The 25078-nt window shown below is 39.1% G+C and overlaps 1 protein-coding gene across 1 annotated transcript in view; it reads left to right on the top strand.

Annotated features, from left to right (window-relative positions):
- Positions 1-25078, top strand: part of usp43a (ubiquitin specific peptidase 43a) — a 125172-nt gene that overhangs the window by 29564 nt on the left and 70530 nt on the right. The window contains exons 3-4 of the mRNA XM_042214292.1: positions 8037-8140; positions 22568-22660. Of these exons, the coding sequence (XP_042070226.1) occupies positions 8037-8140; positions 22568-22660 (197 nt within the window). The remainder of the gene's footprint in view (positions 1-8036; positions 8141-22567; positions 22661-25078) is intronic.

Here is a 25078-nt window from a genome sequence, read left to right as displayed (position 1 = left end):
TTATTATTGTTATTCAATATTCTATTCTCAGCTGACAGGAGCGACACTGGTGTGGTCTTCTGCTGCTGTAGCCCATTTTCCACTCAGAGATGCTTTTTTGTCTATCTTAGTTGTATCAAGTGGTCACTGTTGCCTCTCAAACAACTGGCCATTTTTCTCTGACCTCTGCCATCAACAAGGTATTTTCACCCAGAAAACTGATGCTCATTGGATATTTGCTCTTTCTCGTACTGTTCTCTGTAAATTCCAGCCGATAAGCAGTTTCTGAAACACTCACATCAGCAAACATGCCATGTTCAAAGTCACTTCAGTTAGTTTTCTTCCACATTTGGATGCTCAGTTTGAACATCATCAGGTCGTCTAGACCATGCCTTCAGCCCTAAATGCACAGAATACCATGTGATTGACTGATTATAGATTTGCATTATAGGGCGGTTGAACAGGTGTACCTAATGAAAGTACATGAAAACTGTAAAATATTGTTTGCACATTGACCTTGCTTCACCTTTTCCTCAGTAATAATTATATTAAACTACTGCCAGCATATTTTACATATTTAAAAACATACTTAAATTGCTTTGTAAGGCTCATTGCCAAAGCATTTATCTTGTGGCCCCTTGAAGATTTTGGCCAGTGGCTGGGTTACCTAAGCTGCCTGTTCAGAAGTTTCTTATCACAGTCATAATTTTAAGCCGAGAGCAGAAACACACCACCTGTCAGTGTCAAGGCTGAAATCTGAAGTCTTTTGGGTTATTATTTAGTCTCTCTACCTCATGGCTAAAACGTCTCTGCTGGTTTGTTCTTGTCTTGTTTTGTCGCTATACCAACAGCCTAACCGCACACTAAACACCACCTGTTTGATTCTTGGATAGGATCGAACCTCCTATTTCCCATTATCACAGTGATTTCAGATCTCTAAGCCTGCACGTACTGTACGTACAACTGCAAACACATACACACACACACGCACACACACACACACACACACACACACGCACACACACCTTCAAATATACAGCCACACACATTAAGTCAAACTTCTACTCACTCCCCTCTGCTTCAGACTCCCTCAAACATCACGCATGAATGCATGCCACGGGGAATCAGCATGGCTTTGATAACAGCATATGTTTTCATGTAGGGATTGGAGTGTGAAGATCTCTGAAGGGAAGCTGTGCTTCTGCCAGCAGACAAAGGGGGCACAGGGCCAAAGAGATTTAGAGTGGCTACACTGCAGAAATGCTTCAGTGATCATACAGAGCTGAGTGCCAACAGAGGTGAGATTCAACCGAGCAAAGTTTGGGGGAAGACCAGGACATCTTGGGTCACAGGAAAGACAGCAATCAAGTATCCGTGTTGTTCCTCTCTGATTGTCATGGTTGTCATGATGTGTATGAGTTGCGGGATGGTCGTACGCATCACTGTGACTTGCTACCTTGTTAAGATTTGCCCACATCAGTGAGAATTTTTACTCCTGAGGAATATTTCATACTCCAGTGCGCACTGTCAGATTAGGGTTATACTTCATTGCTCATATTTCGTCATTCTTATTTTCATTCTCCGTGGCCTCTGTGCTTTCACAATTGAGAGCATGTCTTTGCAAAGGCATTTTAATCTTGTTTCAAACTGTGCAGTAGGAGAGTCCTGATGGGATAAAGATAGCACACTTGTGTATACGCCACAGATTTTGTTCCTTTTCCTTCGAAAACCTTTTACTTGCTTAGATCTTCTGAAGAATTTCAGATGGCTTTTTTTTTGACAGTTGATATAACACTGGAGTGTTTCAGTATCTGTGCCAAATTGTGCATGTTGTGATGCCCTGCAGTGATGCAGTAGGTGAAGGCAGGCGGGATGGGAAGAGAGCAGCACATGAAAGCTGTAGGTGGGAATATAGTTACGATGCAGCCATGCAGAATCCCACGACAGTCAAAGCAACAGTCTGCTCTTGTTTTTACTTAGCTGTAAGTATATCACGCTGGCTATGCTCACAAGCACCCACTCACCACCAGGTGGTTTCTCTAGGTGTGAGTGAAGTTGAATGACTACCAATATCAAACAGATGAAGACTTGTGCAAATGTTTACTTTAGCACTGCATTGTTTTATACCTCAGAGGAACCCCGTAGAAGATTCGGTGACATGCAGTAATGTAGTTGTGTCTTGTGTTATCAACAGTATAATCAGTTTAAAGGTGACAAAGCTCAAGCATGACTTATCTAATTAGACAATACAATGGTTGGCTTGAAGTTTATCTGCGTGCTCTTCTACCCGTGATTTTTTTTTTATGGGTGGGGGTTTGTGTGCACAGCTCCTGGTGAGCCTTCATGTGAGCACACAATACCCCTGAGTCCTGTTGGGTTTGCTGCTCCTGTGATGCGATAGTGCTTAGCTCGGCTGATGATTGTGATGCGTACCTCTTTGACCTCTCCTTGCTCAGAGCAGGAGTAAACAAAAAGAAAAAAGGGAGAACAAAAGAGATGAAGGACACAGTGTTCTTTTCAAAGTGACCGTGGCTCTTTTTGCACCTCAGAAACATTTCCTCAGTATGCTGGGAATAGCTTTTGCTGCCAAAGCTAAAAAAGCTCTTGATTTTAGAGGACTGGTCTAATGGAAACACCAAACTCAATTTCATCACTCATTGCTAAAAACTAAAGTTTTTATTGTCAAAGTTATTTGTGTCCTAATCTCTCAGCCCATTGCTACGAGTCCACCAGGCTTTTGGCACGTACACTTTACATCAGTTCTTCGTGCTTTAATCGACTGGCTATAACACCTGGCTGCTTGTGCAGAAAAAAAGTAAAAATGAAACTGACTAAACCCATTGGCATGGCCAAAATATGCCTATTCCCAACTCTAAGAGAAGCAGCAGAGCCATTTAATACCACCTCCCAACTTTTGCTAAGTTACTTGCTCTGGTTGACATTTTTTAAACTTCTTTCTACCTCCTCATTGCTCTGCTTGCTTTTTTTTCTTCTTTAAGTAGCTTGTGTACAGTTCAACGCTACAGTCATTTAGAGAACAAAATAAGTACAGCTATATAAGCCCGAGCATGCTGAGTTCTGAAACCCGGCTGATATGTAAATCTTAGAAATCAATTATATTGCCAGGAGCATGATGCCGCTGGTAATTTCGCCCTCAAGCAACAGGAGGCAGCTGAATATGGCCTAGATCTGTTAGCATTAGGAGGGTTTTTTGGATTATACCCAGTGTGACAATTGAACAGCTTACTGCCTCTGAATATTAGTATTCACTTGTTATTGCTGCGGCCGGCCCCCGCATCTATTTTTGGCAGACCATAGCAGAGCTGGAACAACATTGTGGTGGTATTCATTATTCCCTTGGTGCTAAATAAAGAAGCGGTGGAGTCTCAGTGTTCTTTTTCTTTGTCTATCCTATTGTTTGCATCTGCGGAATATTCTGTATGCATGTGCATATGTGTCTTAAAGGTGTTAAGTGTGCATATGAGCAGTTTTGTCTCATTCTTGGCATCTGTTTACCAATCTTGGGTCTGGCTAAGAGGTTGTTGACCTGATTCTGGTGAGAGATGCCTTTTGAAATGCGGTGGTTTGATTTATTAATGCATCGAGAATTAAGTATCAAAGTCAGTTTTGATCATATTTTTTTCCTGTTATGTTTGTTTGACACACTTAAGTTAACTTTATAATGAACTGTTTATATTCTTGGTGTGCGCTGTATTCTTAGTTAAATTGAATAATGAAGAATCCAGAATGGTTCCTGCACTATGGGTGAACTGCAAAAGTTTTGAATTTGCCTTTCGTTAACTGTTAGAAGTAAATCATGTATTATATGCATGTTAAGTTCATTTCTAAGTCTGAATTAGCTGTGAATGAGTTTGAATTTTTGTCTGTCTCTGTGTGGGTTCTGTGACAGACAGTTCGCTTGTCCAGGGTCTCCCCTGTCCCTCGCCGTATGACAGCTGAAATAGTCACCTGTTCCACCGTGACCCTGAATATTATAAATATTCGACATGCAGAAGAATTTGGAAGGATGAATCCAAAATTGAGAATGAAATATTTTATCATTTTGGGAGTCGTGCTTTCTCTGAGAAAAAGCCCTTGATATGCTATGTCCAGTGAACAGTACTATGCAAATGCTTTCAGCTCTCTCCCATGTCTATATGTTTTGCAAAGAAATTGGAAATGGACATGCAGAAATCTGCATACATGCAAATACAATACATAAGACAAAAACAGAGTTTCACAATTCTAACGAGCTTGAAAGCCAATATTGTTAATACCACCTTAATTCTTCACAGCCTTAATGCTCTTAGACTTTTAGACTCTTAGAGCTTTCTTGTCATTTCTTTAAATAGTCTTTAGAAACAGCTCTTCAGGCCTTTTGGAGGAAATTCAAAGCTCTTCTTTGGATGTCGGCTGCCTTTTGCCTTCTCTATCAAGATTATAGTCATGACAGAGCATTCATTGTGTTTTACAGATGACTGTAGACCAGGGGTGCCCAATCCCGGTCCTCGAGAGCTACCGTCCTGCAGCTTTTAGATGCATCCCTACTCCAACACAGCTGAATCAAATGAATGGCTTGTTATCAGGCCTTTGCCAAACACGATGGCATGCTGAAGAGGTAATCAAACCATTTGATTCAGCTGTGTTGGAGTAGGGATGCATCTAAAAGCTGCAGGACGGTAGCTCTCGAGGACCGGGATTGGGCACCCCTGCTGTAGACCCTTACAGTTGTACCTCACTCCTGACCTCCTCTGTATATATTGACAATAATCTGAAAGAAAAATTCCAATTTGGATTAATCACTCCAAAAGGTCTGTTGCCACTGATTTTCAGTCCAGTTCTTTTGTAATTTGGTATTCTACCTATTTCCCTTCCTTAAGAATGACATCTTGATAGCTAGCCTTCAACTGAGGCCATTTCTGATGGATGAATGATGATCAGTTAAAGCGTCAGATGAATCCAGTCTTTGATAGATGTTTTTCCAATTCCTCAAGGACATAACTTTCCTCAAATTTTGTTGAGGACATGCTGCACACCGTGCTGAGATACAGTGTTTTCAGCTAATAGCTCCATGGGAATCACTGTGTTGGTGAAAAATATTCTTACACTAGTTAAGTTTTCTATTATCTCCAGTGTTTCTTATATCTGGGATTAAGTCTGATAAACTTTTAATTTTTAATTTGTGATCATTAAAAGGCAGTATCATAATACTGTCAATGCTATTATTTTTTCCACAATGAACACGTATTAATTTCTTTCACATATAAGGTAGAAAAACTGCTCTAACTAAACAAACCAAGCAAACAAACAGAAAACAAAATATCAGTAAGACACTATAAGCCAAATTGCTATTTTAACCATTGGTATCAGTCTAAACTTTCACAATCACTGCATTTTTTTCTCTATTTTTAGGGCACGCTGTAGCTAATAAAAAAGTTCCCCATTCCATCATGTTCATTGAGGGGAATGAGGCCACTGTTTCCATGGCGATATTTGTAATCTAGTCTGTCTCTAAGGGTGTGAGGATTGTTCTCCATTGTCCTCAAGAAAAGAGATGCAAGGGGAAAAAAGAGAGGACAAAATTCTGAAAAGGGGAGTCAGTCACAGCCTAGCTTGGGATATGCCAAGAGAGATGATTCATATGTGAATTATAGAGTATTAATATTTTTAAAAAAATTATTTCTTTAACAGTATTTTATGTTCAGGAAAAACTGAAATAAACCTCTGTTGTTTGTGGAACTTAGAGTCCCAAAGATATCTAAGTTGACTTTCAATTTTGTGCTGTTAAATATTACGTAAGGTTTAAGGTGCAAACCTGGAAAAAATGTGGTGTCCAGGTTCTGTTGAGTCACCTTTCCTATCTTTACAACTCCCCTTCTAAGCTGTCCATTAGAACTGATATGTTTTAAAGCTTGACTCAGAAGTAAAGGCACATTTGACTACTGTGTACACATCACTTTCTGTTACTGCTTACTTGAATTGAAAAAGTTACTTGGTGGTTTTCCTTTATAGCAAGACACCTTTCAAAGATACTGAGATGTTGCAATTACATATTGCAGTAAGTCAAAGGATGAAGTTCTTATCCACTTAATAGACAAACATGAAAGTAGAGACAAGGCCACGTCTAAAAATAGGGCTGAGATGGATTTTAAAAACACAAACTGCCACACATGCTTCCTGGGCTTTGTGCTTGTGCCTCATTAAATATTCAGGAAAAGAGCCATCCTTGAAAAAAGTTTTCAAAGATGCCAAAAGCTGCCCATTGTTCAGAGTGAGAGCAGCGATGATTGGATTTTGTTTGAACAAAAGAAAAGCTTCATCAAAGTTGGATTGTCATTATTTCACATGGCCCAAGACCGGGTGCAGAAAGTCTCATTTCTCAGTGGACTCTGACTTTGTTTGCTGCTTAATGTTTGATTCGCTTGAGGGTTTAAACTACGGCACTGTGTTGTCTAATTAGCATGTGTGTAGCACTTAATGATTTCTCATAAGGAAAGATTTGAAACATGATCCTGAATAAACAAAACAATTACCATCATTTACATCACAAAGTGGTAAACAGACTAGATGAAATGAATGAAAATATCTGTGTAAGTGTTCTTATAGTGAAATACAGTGTAAAGAAAGAATGTAACTTCTTTAAGAATTAAAGGACAATGTACTTTTGCAAGTCAAAGGAGCTTGCAAAGAAAAGCGTCTGGACTTCTTTAAGTTGCTTGAAGACGTTTCACCTCTCATCCGAGAAGCTTCTTCAGTTCTAAGGTCAAATGGTGGAGAGTCCCAGATATAAACCTAGTGGGAGTATCCCCTCACCATTTGACCTTAGAACTGAAGAAGCTTCTCGGATGAGAGGTGAAACATCTTCAAGCAACTTAAAGAAGTCCAGACGCTTTTCTTTGCAAGCTCCTTTGACTACGATGACCTGGATGACTGAGAACCTTCACAGATATACTTTTGCAAGTAAAGTTTGGTTTCTGAAAATTAGCCTTGTCATGCAAACTTTTTAGAATGCTACTGATGTACTGTCGGAGGGATCTGTAGGGTCCTCCTCAGTGGTTAGCACAGCAGCAATAAAAACACGTCAGCATTTCTCTCCTTGCTCGTTCAAAGCAAACTGACACCAGCGTGCATAACTCCTGAATAGAAGTAAATGTACTTGCAGACCTGGGATTTCTTTTGTGTGTTAAGTCCGCCATTACCACCCAATGTTAGCTACGTTTTTAAGAATAGTTACACACAATGGAAATGCAGAAATCTGTTGCTGTGATCTTTTATTTATTGGCATCATTCTTTTATACTTTTGTTTATCTTTGAAGTCTTTCTGCCCTCCTGCTATGTATGACACAGCATGTGGGAGTATTGCTGCTATTTAGTTTATTCAGCAGACATCAGCGTGACACTGAGGATGTTTGACATCCTCAAATATTCCTGTGACTCTAGTCTGTGTTGACTGTTTTGTGGTTAACCATTTAAACTTTGATTCTCTTCAATAGATATTTCCTGCTCAAATATTTTATGACTGCACCCATTATAGGATTGATTCTTAATTTTTGTCTCACTCTTTCTTCATCTCTCTTCATCTAATCATTTTGATCATCTTGTAGTTTAATGTAGCCACTTACAATGCATGTGAATGATTCTTGACTCATTTTACTCGTTCCTAGAGATACATAACAATAATAAGGCAGGGAAAATGCATCTTCTGTACTACCCGTAGCTGCCATTGAATTTGGTTACTTTTCCCCTCTGCTTTGCATCAGCATCTGTCGGTGTTGATGAAGTAACACCGGAGACACTTTGTATCCTGGCATCGAGTTTTACCTTTTGTATGAAGCTTATTTATGTATTCCTGTGCTAGTGATAGCTACTCTCAATTTGAACAGACTAAATGCACTGTGTTGTAGATGGGATGCTTCTTAAAATCGAAGTGAATGATACAGCATTCAGAAACTGGTGTTCAGTGTCGTTTGTAATAATGTCATAAGGAAGTATGGTTATTTAACATTATACGTTATAGAACAGTTTTCAGTTCTTTTTTGTCTTCTCCATGTTTACAGGGGGCAAGTCCATTGGATCATGCTTCCAGTCCCAGTGTAGCCAGCATACAGCAACCTCGAGGGCGAAACAGTTTTGTCCACGAACACTTCCAGGCTCAGTACAGGTGAGAAGCACAGATGTAAAAATTGTGTTAAAGAACTTTGTTTTTAACATAATGTTTGTAGCATCAGGTGACTGGATGAATGTTCCTTATTTGTTGGCCTTTAAGCTTCAGATAGTTTCAACTGCACCCTTAGACTTACGCTGACAACGATTTTTGGAAACTCTTCCAGGTATCTCACCAATTATGCAACATTCGGTTACATGATGTCCTGGGGTTGTGTTTGAATAAACAGAATGAAATGCATACTTTTAAACATATATTGCTTTGGCTAAAGTGACAATGTATTTTCTCTCCTCTGGATAAAAATCAGTACCTTGGGAAAAAGTAGGTCGGACAGACCTTTAAAGGATTAAGGGATTTATCTTTAGTAGTGGCCTCTGGCTCTTATTCCTTCATTCACAGCGGAAAGTCAGTGACTGAGGTTTTCTAGTTTAATAGATCCATTAATGGAACTGCCTCTAGACCTTTGAGAAACTTTGTCAGCACATGTGGTGGACTACAATAACATCACTTTGAACATTCATTTTTTCACTTGATTGCTGAACAATGTAAACTTGCTGCACCCTTATCAGGATGTACTAAAAAAAAAATTCTTTATTTTAAGTTAATATTCGATTGGATAGTCAGATGATCTAAAAGGGAAATAACTCAGTATTTGGAAGGGAGAGATTATTTTTTAGAATAAAAAAAGAAACACACACAAAAAAACATATTAGTGAAAGGTAGTCTTGGCCCATAAAGATAGTAATCTTTTCAGCTCCTTGTTACTAAGCCTGATTGAAACTTGTGAATGTCTTTTATGCATGACTGTAAGGCATGCTGTCATCAGCAGTTAGGCCAGTCCAGTATGTTTCTGCATGTAGCAAAATAATAAGGGACGATCTGATATCCTCGTGTTGGTGTTGTTCCCACATCATCATAATAAATGTTGTTCCAGGTTCAACATTTCAAGTGACCAATCACATTGTTGTGACGTCCCCCTTTTGTGCCTTTGAAAAATACCGCCTTAAAAAAATCTACTTCACTTGCAAGAAGAGAAACCGCTTCTGTCCGCCGATCCAGGAACTTGAATTCTTTGCATTTCAGGATACTTTCCTTTAATAAACGGTAAGCATTATACATATTGTCCTTACAGAGGCGGTTTCTCTTCTCGCAAGTGAAGTAGATTTTTTTAAGGCGTTTGTTTTTTTTCGAGGTCGCGTATGACCTCAGGAGAAGGTGATTGGTCACTTGCAATGTTGAACCTGGAACAACATTATTTATGATGACAGACAGTACAGACAAGCAGTTTCTGATAATCTTGAGATGTAACATTTATCCTTTTTGTTAGACTTACTGAGAATTTCTTCTACAATCCAATGAAATATAAGTTTCACGTTCAAATATACAGTGATATGTTTCAGGAGCTTGGAAAGAAAAGCATCTGGACTTCTTTAAGTTGAGCTTAAAGAAGAAGTCCACACGCTTTTCTTTCCAAGCTCCTTAGACTACGAGATGACTGAGAACCTTCACAGACAGTGATATGTTTCCTTTTCTATTAGAGAAATAAGCGAGTTATATATATAAATTCATCAATCCCAATTTTTTGTGATTAACTCTGGCAGAGTGCTTGCTTTCTGATATCTCACACTTGGTCATTTTTTCCCAGTGGATTCAACATCACTATAATAGCTGCTCTGCAACATAGGTCACTAATACATGATATGTATGACTGGGCTTCCAGAGAGAGTGCTAGTGAATTAGGTCCATACTGTGTCTGAGCACATGAGATTTTATTTAGGAGGACTGTGTGGAATAGGAGGACGCCTTTTTTCATGGCTCATTAGTGTTTTTTAGCTGCAAAGCTAAATGTTTACTTAAAAACTTAAGTCAGTTTACGCAAAATTTAATGTATTAAGTATTTTAAGTATTTAAGTTGTTAATGTTTGCCCATTACATTTAAGCAAGTGGACAAACATTTGCAGTCCAAAGGTGGGCAATAAAGTTGCAAAAATGTATCACAGTATTACAAGAAATTTGTGATAATGATGATATTGAAAAAAAAAATTGAAATACGTTTTAAATGTGATTGTATGCATTGTCGTGCAAAATTTCGATAGAAAGCACCTAAGCATAGAAGAAAGGAAGAAAGTGTTTGTATTAATGGATGAATGAGGCACTATATACTGCATGAACCAGTCCATTTACCATTTAGAAGTGCATAGCAGAGCATTTCTAAGTGGAAACAAAGTGGAGGACATTTTCCATCCTTCTTTTCAGTTACTTAAAAAGTTGCCTAAAATCCTCTTTTTCCACTGTTTGAATTATTTCCATTCGTGTTTACGCCTCCTGTCATACAGAGTCTAACTAGCAAGTGCCCCAGTTAGGCTCAGTTTGTTTAGTTTTGGGATGTACATCACCAGCTGCTCATATCTGCTCTTTTCATGACTTCCCAGCCTGCTTATATTCATTCCATGGTGTATTTTTGCCTCAAGTGGTGAAACAAGTTTTTTATTTGCATATTTTGCATAGCATTGTGCTTCATTGGAAGATGTTGAAGTCTCTTGTTACTAAATCTTCATCAAAGGTGGACATGTGACTTTGGCTGTCAGACATATGTGTGCTTTTCTCGTTGTTGTGCACATTAGAAAACATTAGACCAATAATATCATGATATTGCACTTTATCACGTAAAAATGATACCAGTATTGTCACAAATGATATGATGGATTCTTATGATGTGTTTGTTGACACTGGGAAGTCTAGCTTAGTTCAGGGGTCACAAATCTGCAGCTCTGAAGTCACATCCAGAGGCTACTTTATGTAAGGCTTTGATAAGAAACTAGATGAATTAGGGCTAAAAGTAAAGATTTTTTTTAAAAAAAGAAAATAAAACTTCTGTAACCTATTAAAAAATGAACAATTTAATTTAAAGTTATTATAATTTTATTACATGTATCATAAGTCCTGATTCCCACTAGGAATAGTTTCCAACCTGCGGCCCTTTACTGCATGTCTTCCTCTCTCTCCACTTTCCCATGTGTCTACACTGTCTCTATCCAAATTTAAAAAAAAAAAAAAAAAAGATTAGAAGAAGCATTAGTAGGAAGACGGTGACAGACTTAAAGCTGTTGATTGAGAATCAGCCTAAACTAGTACATATTTAGATAATCAAAATTGCTTATTCAAAACACAAATGCTTAAAACTTTACTTTCTGCTTATGTGATGATCAGAGCTAGGATTTTACGTTGGGCATGAGCTGCAGAAGGTTGTCAGATTTCACCCTAAACTTTGGGTTGGGTTGAAAAGGGACATTTTAAAAAACCTGTCCCCAATGTGAAAGCCCAAATAATTTAGTAGCACCCATTTGTCGGTACTCTGGAAACGGGACATGGATTGAGTTAAATCTTCTCTGACTCACAGCTGATCACACTCTGGAGAATAGTGCTGTTGTGTCATGTTTGGTCTAACACGCACAGTTGACCTGGAGCATATTGGTACTGGTCAACACAAAGGTTAGGCTCTGACCATTATGCTAAGTTAAGCAGTCATTCATTCATGGGATTATCCATTTCCTTCACTGGCAGATGATGGATTGAATGCTTACTGTTGAAGACTATCCCTGAAGACCATCGTCTCCCGCAGTACTCTCAGAGCGACTAATTAAAATAACTTGGCACTGTATCTACTCATTGAGTCAGCTGTAGAGATGAAGATCGCTCTACTTAGACCTCTTCTTCTTTGTCTTTTCCATTCACTCTTTCTCTCTCACACTAAAACATCAACACACACCTGAACGTTTATTAGATCAAACGCTAATTCATAAGCTGATTAGAGGAACTGTGCATTTTGCCATTACAAGTCACACACGCATTAATACACACACGTTATTACTGAAACATTTACAAAGTGTACTTTGTTCTTTCCTCCAACTCATACCCTTCTCATACAGCATGTCCTCTCTCCTCCTTTTTTCCCCTTTGAGAACAATCCCAGCTATATTTAGACAAAGAGAAGAGAATTTTGTCTGTGAGTGCAAGCAGGGTAATGCTTTCTCCTTGCATAAGAGTGGCTGTAATTAGGTCTATATGCCACACACTTACACTTTCACAAACATACACCATCTGTCTTGTGTGTGTGAGTGTTTGTTCACAAACACAATTTTAGTCATTAGCTTGGGTTCTACTGTATCCTGGCATCATTTTTAATGTTAAAGAAGAAAGGCATGGCTGCTTCTTAATGGACTGATTTTGTTTTCTGGTTCTGGTTTGAATGAAATAGATTGTAAAAGAAGGAGCGCAACGCAAAGACTGGACAGTTACTGTCTAACATCATTGCACTCTATAGTGAAGCTGTGCTAATGTATGACACAAAATATCATTCATGCGAGATATACCATTAGTGCGAGACATGCATGCACGCACATCTATCTGTCTGTCTGTCTGTCTGTCTGTCTGTCTGTCTGTCTGTCTGTCTGTCTAGGTAGACTTTTCTGTGCTTTGATATGGAACTTTAAGGGGAAACTTAACACTGATCAGAGACAAATAACTGTGTTGTTATTCTGTCAAATTAGTACCATCTATTAATGTTATAGATGAACAGGACTGATAACGTTTGCTGTCAAGCTGCCATATTAATGTTAGCGTTTCATTATGTTGCTGTTGAAAGACTACTAATAGTTAAATGGCGAACGTGTGCATCAGTCAGGTTACTGTTTATTATAACTTTTTAACACTGAAGTGTTATCGAAACAAACGCTTTACTGACCTCTCAAATGCCTCATAAAGTGTCGTTGGATGTTTTGGACTCAGTGAAGGACAGGCTGCGTGCCTGCCTGTCTGCAACCATGCCGTGTGACATTGTATTCTAAACAGCGTGGAGGCAGAGATACTGTTGCATGAGCAACCGATTCAGTAGTCATTTTTAATATCAATCGCTGTGAGTGTTGATTTTTTTTGACAACTCTAATTATAAAGTTTGTTTTCTGCTCATGTTTGTGTGAGTGAGTGTAATAACGACCAAGCTAACACATGTAACTGCATCACTCAAAAAGTTTACAGCTGTGGGACTAGAGGCTGTTTGAGAAAGCTGTGGGGGCAGGGCCATGTGTGCTAGTCACAGGTCAATACACATTTTGTACAGGCTAAAACTAATAATCTTTTCTCTTTTTTTGATCAATTCATTAATCAATTGTTGAAAAGCTGAAAATATTTTACAAACACTGAATTTTCACTGACAGGTTCTTTTGTTGTTTTCTGACCAATGTCTTTCTACTAGAAAACATATCACCTAAATCAGTAGTGCTATAATTGAAACCAGTGAGCTTTGATTTATTTCCAAACTCTGATGCATTGCTTTCCCTGTGACTCATTCTCAGTTAATAAGTAAAGAAAAATTCCAGGAGAGTTGAGTATTTGTTTTTGTGCTCTGGGTTTCATCAGACCTCCTACTGTGTAAAGATTCCTCATATCCATTTGTATTATTTTCTCTTATCTCATATCAGAGTTTTAGTCTGCTGAGTCTGGAGCATTATTCCTCCATATACCTTTCCTCTTTGTGTCACCAACAGGTTAAAAGGAGTCACTTTCCTTCCAAATGTAGACTATCCAAAGAGCCGTCACTCACTTTTTTTTTTTTTGTTTTTGCCTGTGTCGTCCTCTGAAAAGGCCTCTGAGTTTCTTTTCGGCCTTTCCCTCGCTTGTTCGCGCTTTCCTTCCTTCTGCGCTTTCTTCCCGGTTCCTTTTATATCTTACAGAGATGCTCCTCAGAGAAATTTTAGTGGAGTTGTCTGATCTGAATAAATGTTTGTGATTAGAGCGAAGACTGTCTTGGGGTTTGGGTTTCCTGTGTGGGAGTTGGTGCTCAAGTCGCTCGGCTGTGCCGCTGTGTTTAGATGAGTCTTTGTCATAGCCTCCCTCTCTCCTCCGTCTGTCACTCTCAATTTTGTGGCATCTATTTTTAATGGCCAGAGAGATGTGCGGAAAGCCCGCGCCTCGGTCTCTGGCTAGATGAACAAGATAGTTGAAGGAAGGTTACTTTTCTCTTATCGCAGTGGCTTTTATTTAGATGTAGATTTGTTGTGAAGGAATATTATAGCTTTTAAAGTATAATATTGTTATGTTATGATATTCATGTCTTCAGATCAGTGAAAGTAGACTGAAAGCTATATGCAGGCAAACAAATCATTGTTTTTATATATCCTTGAAGATAAGCTAACAGACGTAACCCACAAATGTTTAAAAAAGCAAAACTAAAATGTTGATCTACTTACAAAATTTAACAGAGAACAAAAGATGTGAGTCCAATGTAAGGAGTTTATAACACATCATAATAACCATCGCTAATAAACTATAAACTAATATTTAATCTATAAACATTTATTCAATTCATTTCTATTTGTATATTGGGCCAAATCACAACAGGAGTTACCCCAATGTCTCAAGGTCAAAACTCTACAATAATAGAGAGACAACCCCACCAATCAGATGACACCCTATGAGCAAGCGCTTGGAGACAGTGGGAAGGAAAAACTCCCCTTTAGCAGGAAGAAAGAATCTTCTGGCAGAACCAGGCTCAGGGATTGTTCGGGGTGGGGGGAGGGAAACAGGACAAAAGGCACCCTGTAAAGAGAGCCAGAGTGTCATAATAATTCATGATTAAATGCAGAGGGGGGTAATGCATATAATTTCTTTATTTATGGCATTAGGTTGTGTAATAAAAATATTCTGATTTGTAGCTGATATGAGACTTTGAGTTTATATAGAGTCTATAGAGTTTATATGAGTTTATAGAGTCATTGTCACTTGAAAATATGAACTGAAGTTGAGCCATCTACTTACCTTTTCTTTAACCGTGATCATTATAAAGTGATACCCAAGTTTTCTCTACCAGTCATGCACTTTTATACTATATCCTTTGAAGACTCACCGTCCCATTAGGAAGTGCAAACTTCCTCTCATCTTCAAAGATGGTCTGCAGGAGCTCTATTTACCCCCAAAGATGCATTGTGGTTTGGAATGTACTCACGCTGTCCTCTTGGGGGGATCTGTCTGGTCGACCCATGCTGCAGAGCGTTGTGCCTGCTGAAAATATGGCCAGACGTTCACCCTCTTTACTTTGATTTTGATGCTTTCACCACCCACAGTGCTTACTTCGAGCGCAGCATCGTGCAGCAGTGTTCCTCCCATTGATACCACCCCACTCCCTGTTGTACTTTGAAGTGGGTGCTGGCCATTGAGCGCAGGGCATTATCAAGCGAAAACAATTCTTTGATCTCTTTTTCCTTTAGAGTTAGCAAAAACAAAAGTCACATTGTAATTTGGAGTGGATGAAACAGCAAACCTAAATTGTTTTTACTACTAGAACTGAAAATTACATCTCTGCAACTTTTTACACTAAACATTTTCTCACAGCCTGTAATGAAACAATAAAAGCAACAGATGTCACCTATGCTCACACCTGTTAGTTGTATTAGTTTTTTTTAATGACCTGAATTTTTCCTTCGTATAATTTTTATGTCTCACAAATATTCATTTTTTTTATCCCTCTTTAGCGTACTCTGTCACATCAAATAAACCAATTTTGTATTCTGATGGAGGAATACTTGCACAGAGGTATGAATCAAAACAGCCTACATTGAGCCCAACTTGAGCCCAGCTATTGAGACTCCATAGTCACCCATCTACTTGTTTCCACTGAGAGCTGCTCTACTTGACTAGTGTTGTTCCATCAAGGTGATCTTGTCTGTGTGATGATTACTGCTGAATTAATATTGCATAATGCACAGATGCTATAACCCAGGCTCAGCTGGTAACAACATGTCATATTGATTATGTCATTCAGTACATTTTTTCATAGTAGCTGGGACAAATATCACAGTTTGTTTTCATACCCTGATGGTAGGAAAATCTTTTCATGTTGCTAGTGTATAAGCCACGTTATCACATTATGCTGTCAGAGCTCATATACCATGAACAACTCTCCACTGTCCAAAGTGAATGTATTTTGTGTATTTTGTGCCGAATGTGTACTATCTTAATCATAGAAAGACCCGGAGTACAAAAGTTTCTGGTTAAGTTTTCCCTCTAAGACTCAAATAGAAGTTCACATCTCTGGAGTTTTGCCTCATTAAAGCAGGCATTTTTCCTTTAGTGGGGACCCACCATAAAATCACCTGTGACATCCAGCCCTGCATATGTGTGTGCGCACATACTGGTGCACACATAGCCAGTTGGAGCAGATACCACAGGAGTCACTTCACTGTATATAAATGCACTATGTGGTGCAGTTTTACCCTGAACATCAGCTAAAACACTCAATGTGTGCAGAGGGACAGAAAAGAACTGTCACAGAAATACAAACCAGGCCACAGAATTGGTATTTGGGGTGGGTTAATGAGGTTAAAAGGTACTTATAGGTACTTATTTATAGCAGTGTATTTGGAAAAGGTAGTAGAACTGTGTGCCTAAATTTTGCTCATTTAAAATTAAAAACACTAATAAGATGGTTGTCGTTGGATCACATCTATTTTAATCTATTTAACATGTTATCTACATTCTACAGAACTTTATTATGTTATAGGCGTGTTTTTTAAGTTCTGTTTTGAAAACAGAGGATATATCTTTAACAATCTGAGATCACAGCTGATACAGATCAGTTTAAAAAAGGCTTCAGCACATCTTGTCTCTGTGTTCAGACATCTCACGTGTAGAATTGCAGTATTAATTTGGTCCATTAATATTTAGTGCTTTTAAAAAAATATATTTTCCAGCTGCACTGACAGGAACATCTCGCCTTCCTTAAAGCTTTATTAATTTATGTGAATGAAGTGAACATCTCTGGCTGACCCAAACTAAGATACATGAGGCAAAAAGTCAGAGAATGAATTTCCACCTGAAACTAGCCAAGCTAAAAAGAAAGAACGAGAAGCCATGATTCAAAATGCTGCAGTGCTCAAAATCTGTTGCATTATTTTTTTTTTCTTGTATAGTTAGTTTTTAAAACTGCTTTAGCAGTGAAAAATGGGAAAGTGCAGTCATGTTTCCCTCCGTTATTTGTTGCACGGGCTAACATGAAGAAACGTATGGATCATTTATTTCAGGTAGGAAGGACGAAGCTCATATGTATGCAGGTGACACAGAGGCAATTTTCTCTAAAACTAAGGGTGGGGGTGGGAGGTTGGGGGGTCTGGGAATTAATACTTAGTAAAGTGAGAGTTTGTATGAGACTTTAAATGTGAGCATGTGCGAGAGAATCTCTGCAGTCCTTTAGCTGAGTTAATTTCCCTTGACGGGAGGTCTCCACTTGTACTCTCTCTTAGAGAAATAAGAGTGCTCTCCAGCCCAGAGCCTGTGACACTTGACTGACTGACTGACTGACTGAAAGGCAGACAGAAGAAAATGAACTTGCTTTCTCTCTCTCAGTCCCAGTAGAAGCAATGACTTATAGAGAACTATGATGTTTATTGCAGCCCCAGGTATGCTGTGGATGGGTTTAGCAGATGTCCGAAAAATGTGATTGAAAACTAAAAATAATCTGAAAGAAAAACAAACAAAAAGCCCTGAAGGCAAACTTTTCAAACCATGATTCAGAGTACAGAGTAATCCTGCTGCTGTGTAACAGACGGGAGCCTTTTTTCCAGAAGACAAAATAAATAAAATAAATCAATTGACAATTTAACTGAACCTACTAGAATCACACTCTAGACTTTATGAAAGGAAGTATTTAGATAAAGGCAGCTGCTGCAGTCACTAAACAGTGATGTTTTTGTTGTTAGTTCTGTGTGTGTGTGTGTGTGTGTGTGTGTGTGTGTGTGTGTGTGTGTGTGTGTGTGTGTGTGTGTGTGTGTGTGTGTGTGTGTGTGACTGACTGTGCTCAGAAATACATTTCAAAAAATTGAAACTTCCAGGAAAAATGAAGCTACAGCTGTTGCCAGACTTTTGAAAGCACTGCCTTCCACCAGCATTGCACAGTGCTTTTTCTAGATCACATGACTTTTATGCTCATATAGCCGTATCCTGACCTGTTGTTCCAGCCACATGCCGTCTTTATATCATTTCTGGCGTTGTGCTGCAAAGCTTCCCAGTTTGGAATAACAGTATGAAAAATGCTGGAATCAGGCAACGTGCTACCGCATAACGTTTTGAGATGCTGCTGGCGGAGTGTTATTTATATAGCTCGGAGCAGGACGGAGGGATGCCGGGTGGTTCGACTTTCTTGATGATAAATAAAGGAAGCTGCTGCTGTGCATGTGTGTGGGTGTATGTGTTGTAGCTCCGGGTGTCTGGTTTAAACTAAAGACTGGTGGTCCTTTGATTTGGCACCTGAGCGTTGTAGATGCTGTACAACGCTTGCTTTTTGTCAGACGCACAAACACACATGCACAGACATCAGCAAATAAAGTTCTCATATCGTTCACCAGACTGGAAACACTGCCAGCCTCGAGCTTTTTAAGTGATGCTTTTTGTTTGTGTGTGGGTTTTCCTGCGTGCACGTTTCAATGTAAGCGCAAGCAAGTTTTGTTTTTTTTGTTTTTTTGTTTTTTTTTGGGGGGGGGGTGCACAACATTGTGTTTTTGTGAATATAGCCTGTCAGTCTGCTTTGCCGAGTACAAACTGGCATCATTAGTGAGCCTTAGGCTGGCTGCCGCAGCACACTGGGCTGAGCACTGACAGCAAGGAAATGTGGAGTTTAAAAACTGTTCTTTTTTTCCGTCGTATTTATATATTTGACAAGTTTGCATCTCTGAAAACATCGTTACAGCTCAACTGACAAATCGTAGTAAGACGTAGCAGCATCTGGCGACGCACGCGCTCGTAAATGTGCACACACCCTGAATGCTGTCAGTGATAAGAGAGCATTAAGCAGCATCAATCAGACTTAAAAACAGCAAACACATTAAACGATTCCAGTTAAACAAATTATGAGTTTTATCCACACTCACCCTCTGAAATGTTAACTACCTAAAAAGAAAACTCTTCACAAGCCTTTTTCAGTTTCACACCTATAAAACATAATGGCGTTCGCTGTGGTGGAGATAAATGGTTTCTTGTAATTTTCCTTCGCTCTGTTGAGTTAGTTCTGAGAAACTGGTTGAATAGAAAACAGTGTGAATAAGCGCCTTGATATTGGCTACAACTTCAAAATGAGTTCATAAACTGAGCAAAGCTGTTGAATTACATTCAGTTATCTCAAATGAATAATAGGATTACATTCCCACACTATGAGAGGATTATGTGGCACTAGAACACACTGAACATGGTGTTTTTCTTTGATTGCCACATAAGAGGCTAGATTGCATTTACGTGTAGAGAATGACAAAAGGTTATTTGAGGCTAGATTGTGGATTTCAAACTAAAGGAAAAACTTAGAAAATTCCTTGCATAAATGGTAATTTGCTGTACTTCCTGTACTTTCATGCCGATATCCATGTACTTATTGGTTGGCAAAGGGTTATGGGCCATACTACAGCCTATTTTTGTAGACACATCCTGCAAACAATTCCTGGTAATATTTACAGCAAAAACATGATGATGACTACCAAACACCTGGACACACAGCCATTAGTGTGATCTATAATATGGTATTTTTAAGACCAATACTGCTGGTATGGGTATTTGGTGAATTAATTTTTTTTAGTTGTAGTTACATATGTGCTCCTATATGCTCAGATTATCTGGTGGTATTTTTCAGGTGTGCTCCCATCACAGTATGTCTGTGAAGGTTCTCAGTCATCCAGGTCATCGTAGTCAAAGGAGCTTGCAAAGAAAAGCGTCTGGACTTCTTTAAGTTGCTTGAAGACGTTTCACCTCTCATCCGAGAAGCTTCTTCAGTTCTAAGGTCAAATGGTGGAGAGTCCCAGATATAAACCTAGTGGGAGTAACCCTCCACAGAGGGACAAAAGGACCCCCTGATGATCCTCTAATCGCCTGAGCCACTCGCACTCAGCAGTCCATCTGCATCTTAAGGATAAAGGACACTCTTTCGAGGATGCCAATGTTCACATTTTGGACAGAGAGGACAGATGGTTGGAAAGAGGAGTGAAAGAAGCCATCTATGTCCACTGTGAGCGACCATCTTTGAACAGAGGCGGGGGTTTATGACACCAACTCTCTGCCATCTATAATCCAGTTTTGAGATCCCTTCCCAGACGCCTTAACGCCCACTCACATCCTGGGCCATCTGACCTCAGGAATTCGCATGATAAGGTGGGGCCAGGTTTCACAATGAACATACCCGAAACTCTGGCTGATTGGGACCCACACCCAGTTTCACACCTTGGCTCAGGCGATTAGAGGAAGAAGCTTCTCGGATGAGAGGTGAAACGTCTTCAAGCAACTTAAAGAAGTCCAGACGCTTTTCTTTGCAAGCTCGTTTGACTCCCATCACAGTAGTTGCACAGTGTCCCCTGGTGGATGAACTATGCAACATCAACACCAATAACACGTTGCTGAAGGGTGTTTCTCGAGTCTCTTTGGCTACATTCACACTGCAGGTCTTGATGTTCAATTCCGATTTTTTGATCAAATACGATTTTTTTTTTTGTCTGCTTGTTCACACTACAAATAAAATGCGACAGCAACGCGCTCTAGTGTGAACACTCAAAGCGTCCCGCTCAAAGAAGACGTCACACACAACGCGCTCTGTTTAGACCCAGAGCAAACAGTATTGCTTGACTGATGGTCCTTAATATAAAGACTTCGGACTTTACGTTTCTCAATTTTTGCTTTAAGTTATTTTGTTATTTACATAATAATGTAAATAACCTAATAATTATCCTTATTGCTGTTTTAGAGAAGCGGTGCTTCAAAGGATAGTTGCAGATTTCTGTCAGAATCTGCAGATTTTACAGTACAAATAAAATGTTCACGTTGTCTTCCCAAGAGTTTCGCTGGATGGCCAGGAAGCGTTCACGATGTCTTCGCAGGCGCTGATAATTGGCGTCTGTCTTGTGTCAGTGACGTAAAAGACGGATTTGATGCGACATGACCGTTCAAACAGCAGTCGCTTTCTAAAACATCGGCTATGTATCGGATTCAGTACCACATACGAAAGTGACCCAAATCGGATTTGAAAATATCGGATTTGTGCCGTTCACACTGTCATACCATGATCGGATATGGGTCGCATAGGGTCAAAAAAAATCGGATTTGGCAAGCAAAATAATTTGGATTGTTTTCTGGGAAACTGTCATGCTTTCCATCTTTATAAGTAGCCTTGCAGGAAAAAACAAAGCTGAAAAATGTGTATAAGTTTTGGTCAGTAAGCTAACAAGCATGCTCACCATAATGCATTTATTTGTTTAACAGCGTCATTTATATCTGCTTTTTAGTGTAGATTGTTGTTGCTAAAGGCCCGCATGTTGGGTTTCTATCCTCGTGTCAGTCCTCCACTCTGATCATCTTCACTTCTGTTTGTTCAGAAACCTCGACAGGTCCCTTCTGTGTCTTTTTTCTCTATCGGCTTTGCTTCGTAGCTTTTGTCAACTTGACTGTCCTGCTGCCAGCCTTCTGTTCGTTTTTAATCTGTACTCCCACTTTGTTGTCTTTTTATTTTCGTCTCTTTGTTCTTAACTTTTATTTGCTCTGCCTTTCGGCCTCCTGTGCCTGCTGCCCTTTATTTTTGAGCCTTTGTTTTCAGGTTTTCCCCTACTTTAACCCCCATCACCATTCCTTCTGCTATTAAATATCTTTGGAATATTTAATGCTTGTGAGCTGCCTCACAGTGTTGTAGAGGGTAAAAAATATGTGTTTGCAAATTTCTTAAGACAATTACATAAAAAAAGCATGATTAGCTGAGGTCAAACAAAGTATTAAATTAAAAACCATGAGGTCTAGCTCAAAATTAATGCTGTCCATCCCACGGACTAATCTCAAATCTTGTGGCGATAGAGCCTTCTCTGTGGCAGGTCCCAAACTTTGGAATAGTCTTCCCCTAAATATTAGATCTGCACAAACACTTGATCAATTTAAATCACTACTAAAGACACATTTTTATGCCCTGGCTTTTAACACACTATGACCCAAGCATTTTGGTCTTATTTTAATAGTCTTAGTTATTGTTTTAATTATTTTATTGCCCTTTCATTGTTTTATATTGTTATTATTGTTTTACATTGTTTATTTTTAATGGCATTTTTATATTGTTAAGCACTTTGTGCAGCATTGTATGTCTGGAAATGTGCTATATAAATAAATTTGACCTTGACCTTAACCAATAAATAAATTTGCAAAATACTAGCAATCCAGGTTGCACTCTCCCTATTGCCCTATGACAGCTGGAATAGACACCAGCCCACCTGTAACTCTGAACTGGATAAGCAGAAGAAGATGGATGGATGATGGATGGATGATTGGATGGATGGATGGATGATGGATGGATGGATGGATGATTGGATGGATGGATTGATACCTTTTGATTAAAAAAGCTGTCTGTCTCTCTGTCCCCAGGTCTTCTCTGACGTGCCCCCATTGCCTTAAGCAGAGCAACACCTTTGATCCATTTTTATGCATCTCTCTGCCCATTCCTCTACGACAAACCAGGTAATGCATGATACATAAGGCATGAGATCCAGTCTAAAGTATATTTGTTGCTGTTTGTTTACTAATTATAACATCAAATATAACTTATTATGAGCATAGTGTAACAACTTATTTTTAAAAAAACAAACTAGTTTTTTTTCTTTTTTAACTTCACAAACTGCATTTTGCTTGTTCTCGGCATCTTTAATTAAACATTAGTGCAGATTTTTAGTTGTTCACTTTGGTCTCCCTGTGGTCTCTAAGGTGTTAAGTTTTAGTGCAAGTGTTTCAAACTTTCTACAATAGTCTGGTGTGCAAGGAAAATCCCTCACAGATTGCTGTGCAGTCATGTAAAACCTTTTCTTGGCTTTTTGACAGTTGACACTGTGAACATATGAGGTTGTCACCAGATAACAGTGATATGGATAGTACCTTCTAGGCTCCATAAGTAAATAAAAACATTAGAAAAACAACACCGCAAAACATTCCAAAATGTTGCCAATTTAGATTATAGAAAAACATGCATGCATTTATACTAACATGATCTATACACCAAAAACAGCCATGTTCATATCAAAGTGAGAAATGCTGGTCAACCGAGGTTCCTGACCACACACTTCCTGTGCTTCCATTTTTAACCCAAGAAGCTGCATGCCAGCAAGGTTCTGTGGTAAAACAGTGCGGCTCTGACGTGTGAGCGGGGAGAAAGGGAGCTAGCAATAGAGTCAGATGGGATGTTTTATTTTGACAGCAGAGATAATGGTGAAGGAATACAAGGAACAACAAAAATCGTACGAGACACCTGTTTTCTTGCCATCCAAATGAAGTAGCAGAGGCACAGCAACACAGGCAACCTCATCCACACATCACTGATAGTTTTCACCATACATACAAAATGCATTACTAGCTGTGTGGGTTCATGATTGCAAATTAATTACTTTTCATTCAGCTGAATTAACTTTAACTAGACTTTAACTTGACTCTGAATAACTGATAGTTCTACTCGTGTGGAGAGGTGCTGATTTAAAGTATTTTGCCTGATTAGATCTCTTCTTAAAATTGTGTGGGAAGTTTGATTAACTTTTTTCACCAGTTGTTGTGCTAAAAATTAGACTTATATCATTCTCATTTGCAGATGGACCAGGGATTTATATCAAAGCTCTAATTCACATTCAAATTAAGCTTCAGTCTAATTATCCAAAATGACGTGCAGTTGAATTTAGGTTATGCAGTAGTGGGTACAACACTGTAGATTTTGTCCTATGATATTCATATGCAATCTCCCCTTTTCACAAATGTTCGCCCCTACAAAAAGCATCTAAAAAGACATGAAATATGCTGGAGTCTAAGCCATCTGTTATGGGGTGAAAGGCAGCGTACACCCTGGACAGGTTGCCAGTGTATCTCAGTGTATCACAGAGAAACAGATAACCATTCACAGTCACATTCAAGGCCAGTTAACAGTAACAGGTTACATTAGGTTAAATGCATTAATATATTCCAGGCTTTGGAAGCTTTTCACTTTGCCTTCATTTGCTACACAATGAATCTTCCTATTTTCAGGAATGCAGATGTCACTCTTCTGCATCTTCTCTGCATCCACCAAGCTAACTCCAAACTCATTTTTGCAGCTCAGGCACTCACTGTCTCGTGACAGTATGCAGCCTGTTCCTGCAGTTGCCATAGCCTAGCACACAGAGAAATTCATTCAGGTTCAGCTTGAACTTACTGCTGGCCAAACATTGACCTGACACACACACACATATGCATGCACACACACAGTGGCCTCATTGCACCGTCCTGCTGCAGCAGTATCCCAGCTGAATGCTGATAAGTCTGAGACCCCCAGAGAGACAGAAGGGTCTGGCTGCCAGCATGGCATCAAGGCCTGGGTGCTGTAGATAATGCCAGTGTGGCAGAGAGCATGAGAAAAGCAGAATGGGAATGTTTTCTGCCAATCACCTAACTTTACAATATTTAACCTTGAGCAGTCGTGGCATCGTTGTTACCAAGCTTACTGTTATTCAATTTAAAATAGTCAAAAAAGTTCTAAACACAAATCTGTCACATGACTTCAGTCTACTGTGCAGCCATCACTGGGGCCTTTCTGTGTGAAGTCTGTAGATTCTCTTTTTGCCTGTGTGGAGTTTTGCGAAGTCCCAAGACTTACATTTTAGGTTAACTTACTATTCTTAAGTGGCTGTAGTTGTAGATATGAGTTTTCATTGGGTATCTGTCATATGGGTAGGCTCTAACAATACTGCTAGGCTGCACAGGTGTATAGAGTATTTGATTGGATGAAGCCTGTTTCTCATTTTGTAATTGTACAAGTGCTTGTTTCATAACCACACTGTATGTAATCACTATAATGAATGACACAAGGTGTGAAAATCATGAGTGGATAGGCAAAAAAATTACAACCTGATATACTTCCTGTTA

Source organism: Haplochromis burtoni, unplaced genomic scaffold (genome assembly GCF_018398535.1).
Source record: "Haplochromis burtoni strain Fernald_Lab_line unplaced genomic scaffold, NCSU_Asbu1 Contig_544, whole genome shotgun sequence".
NCBI lineage: Eukaryota > Metazoa > Chordata > Actinopteri > Cichliformes > Cichlidae > Haplochromis > Haplochromis burtoni.
The sequence above is the reverse complement of the archived record's forward strand: the minus strand, read 5'-3'. Positions and strand labels throughout refer to the sequence as shown.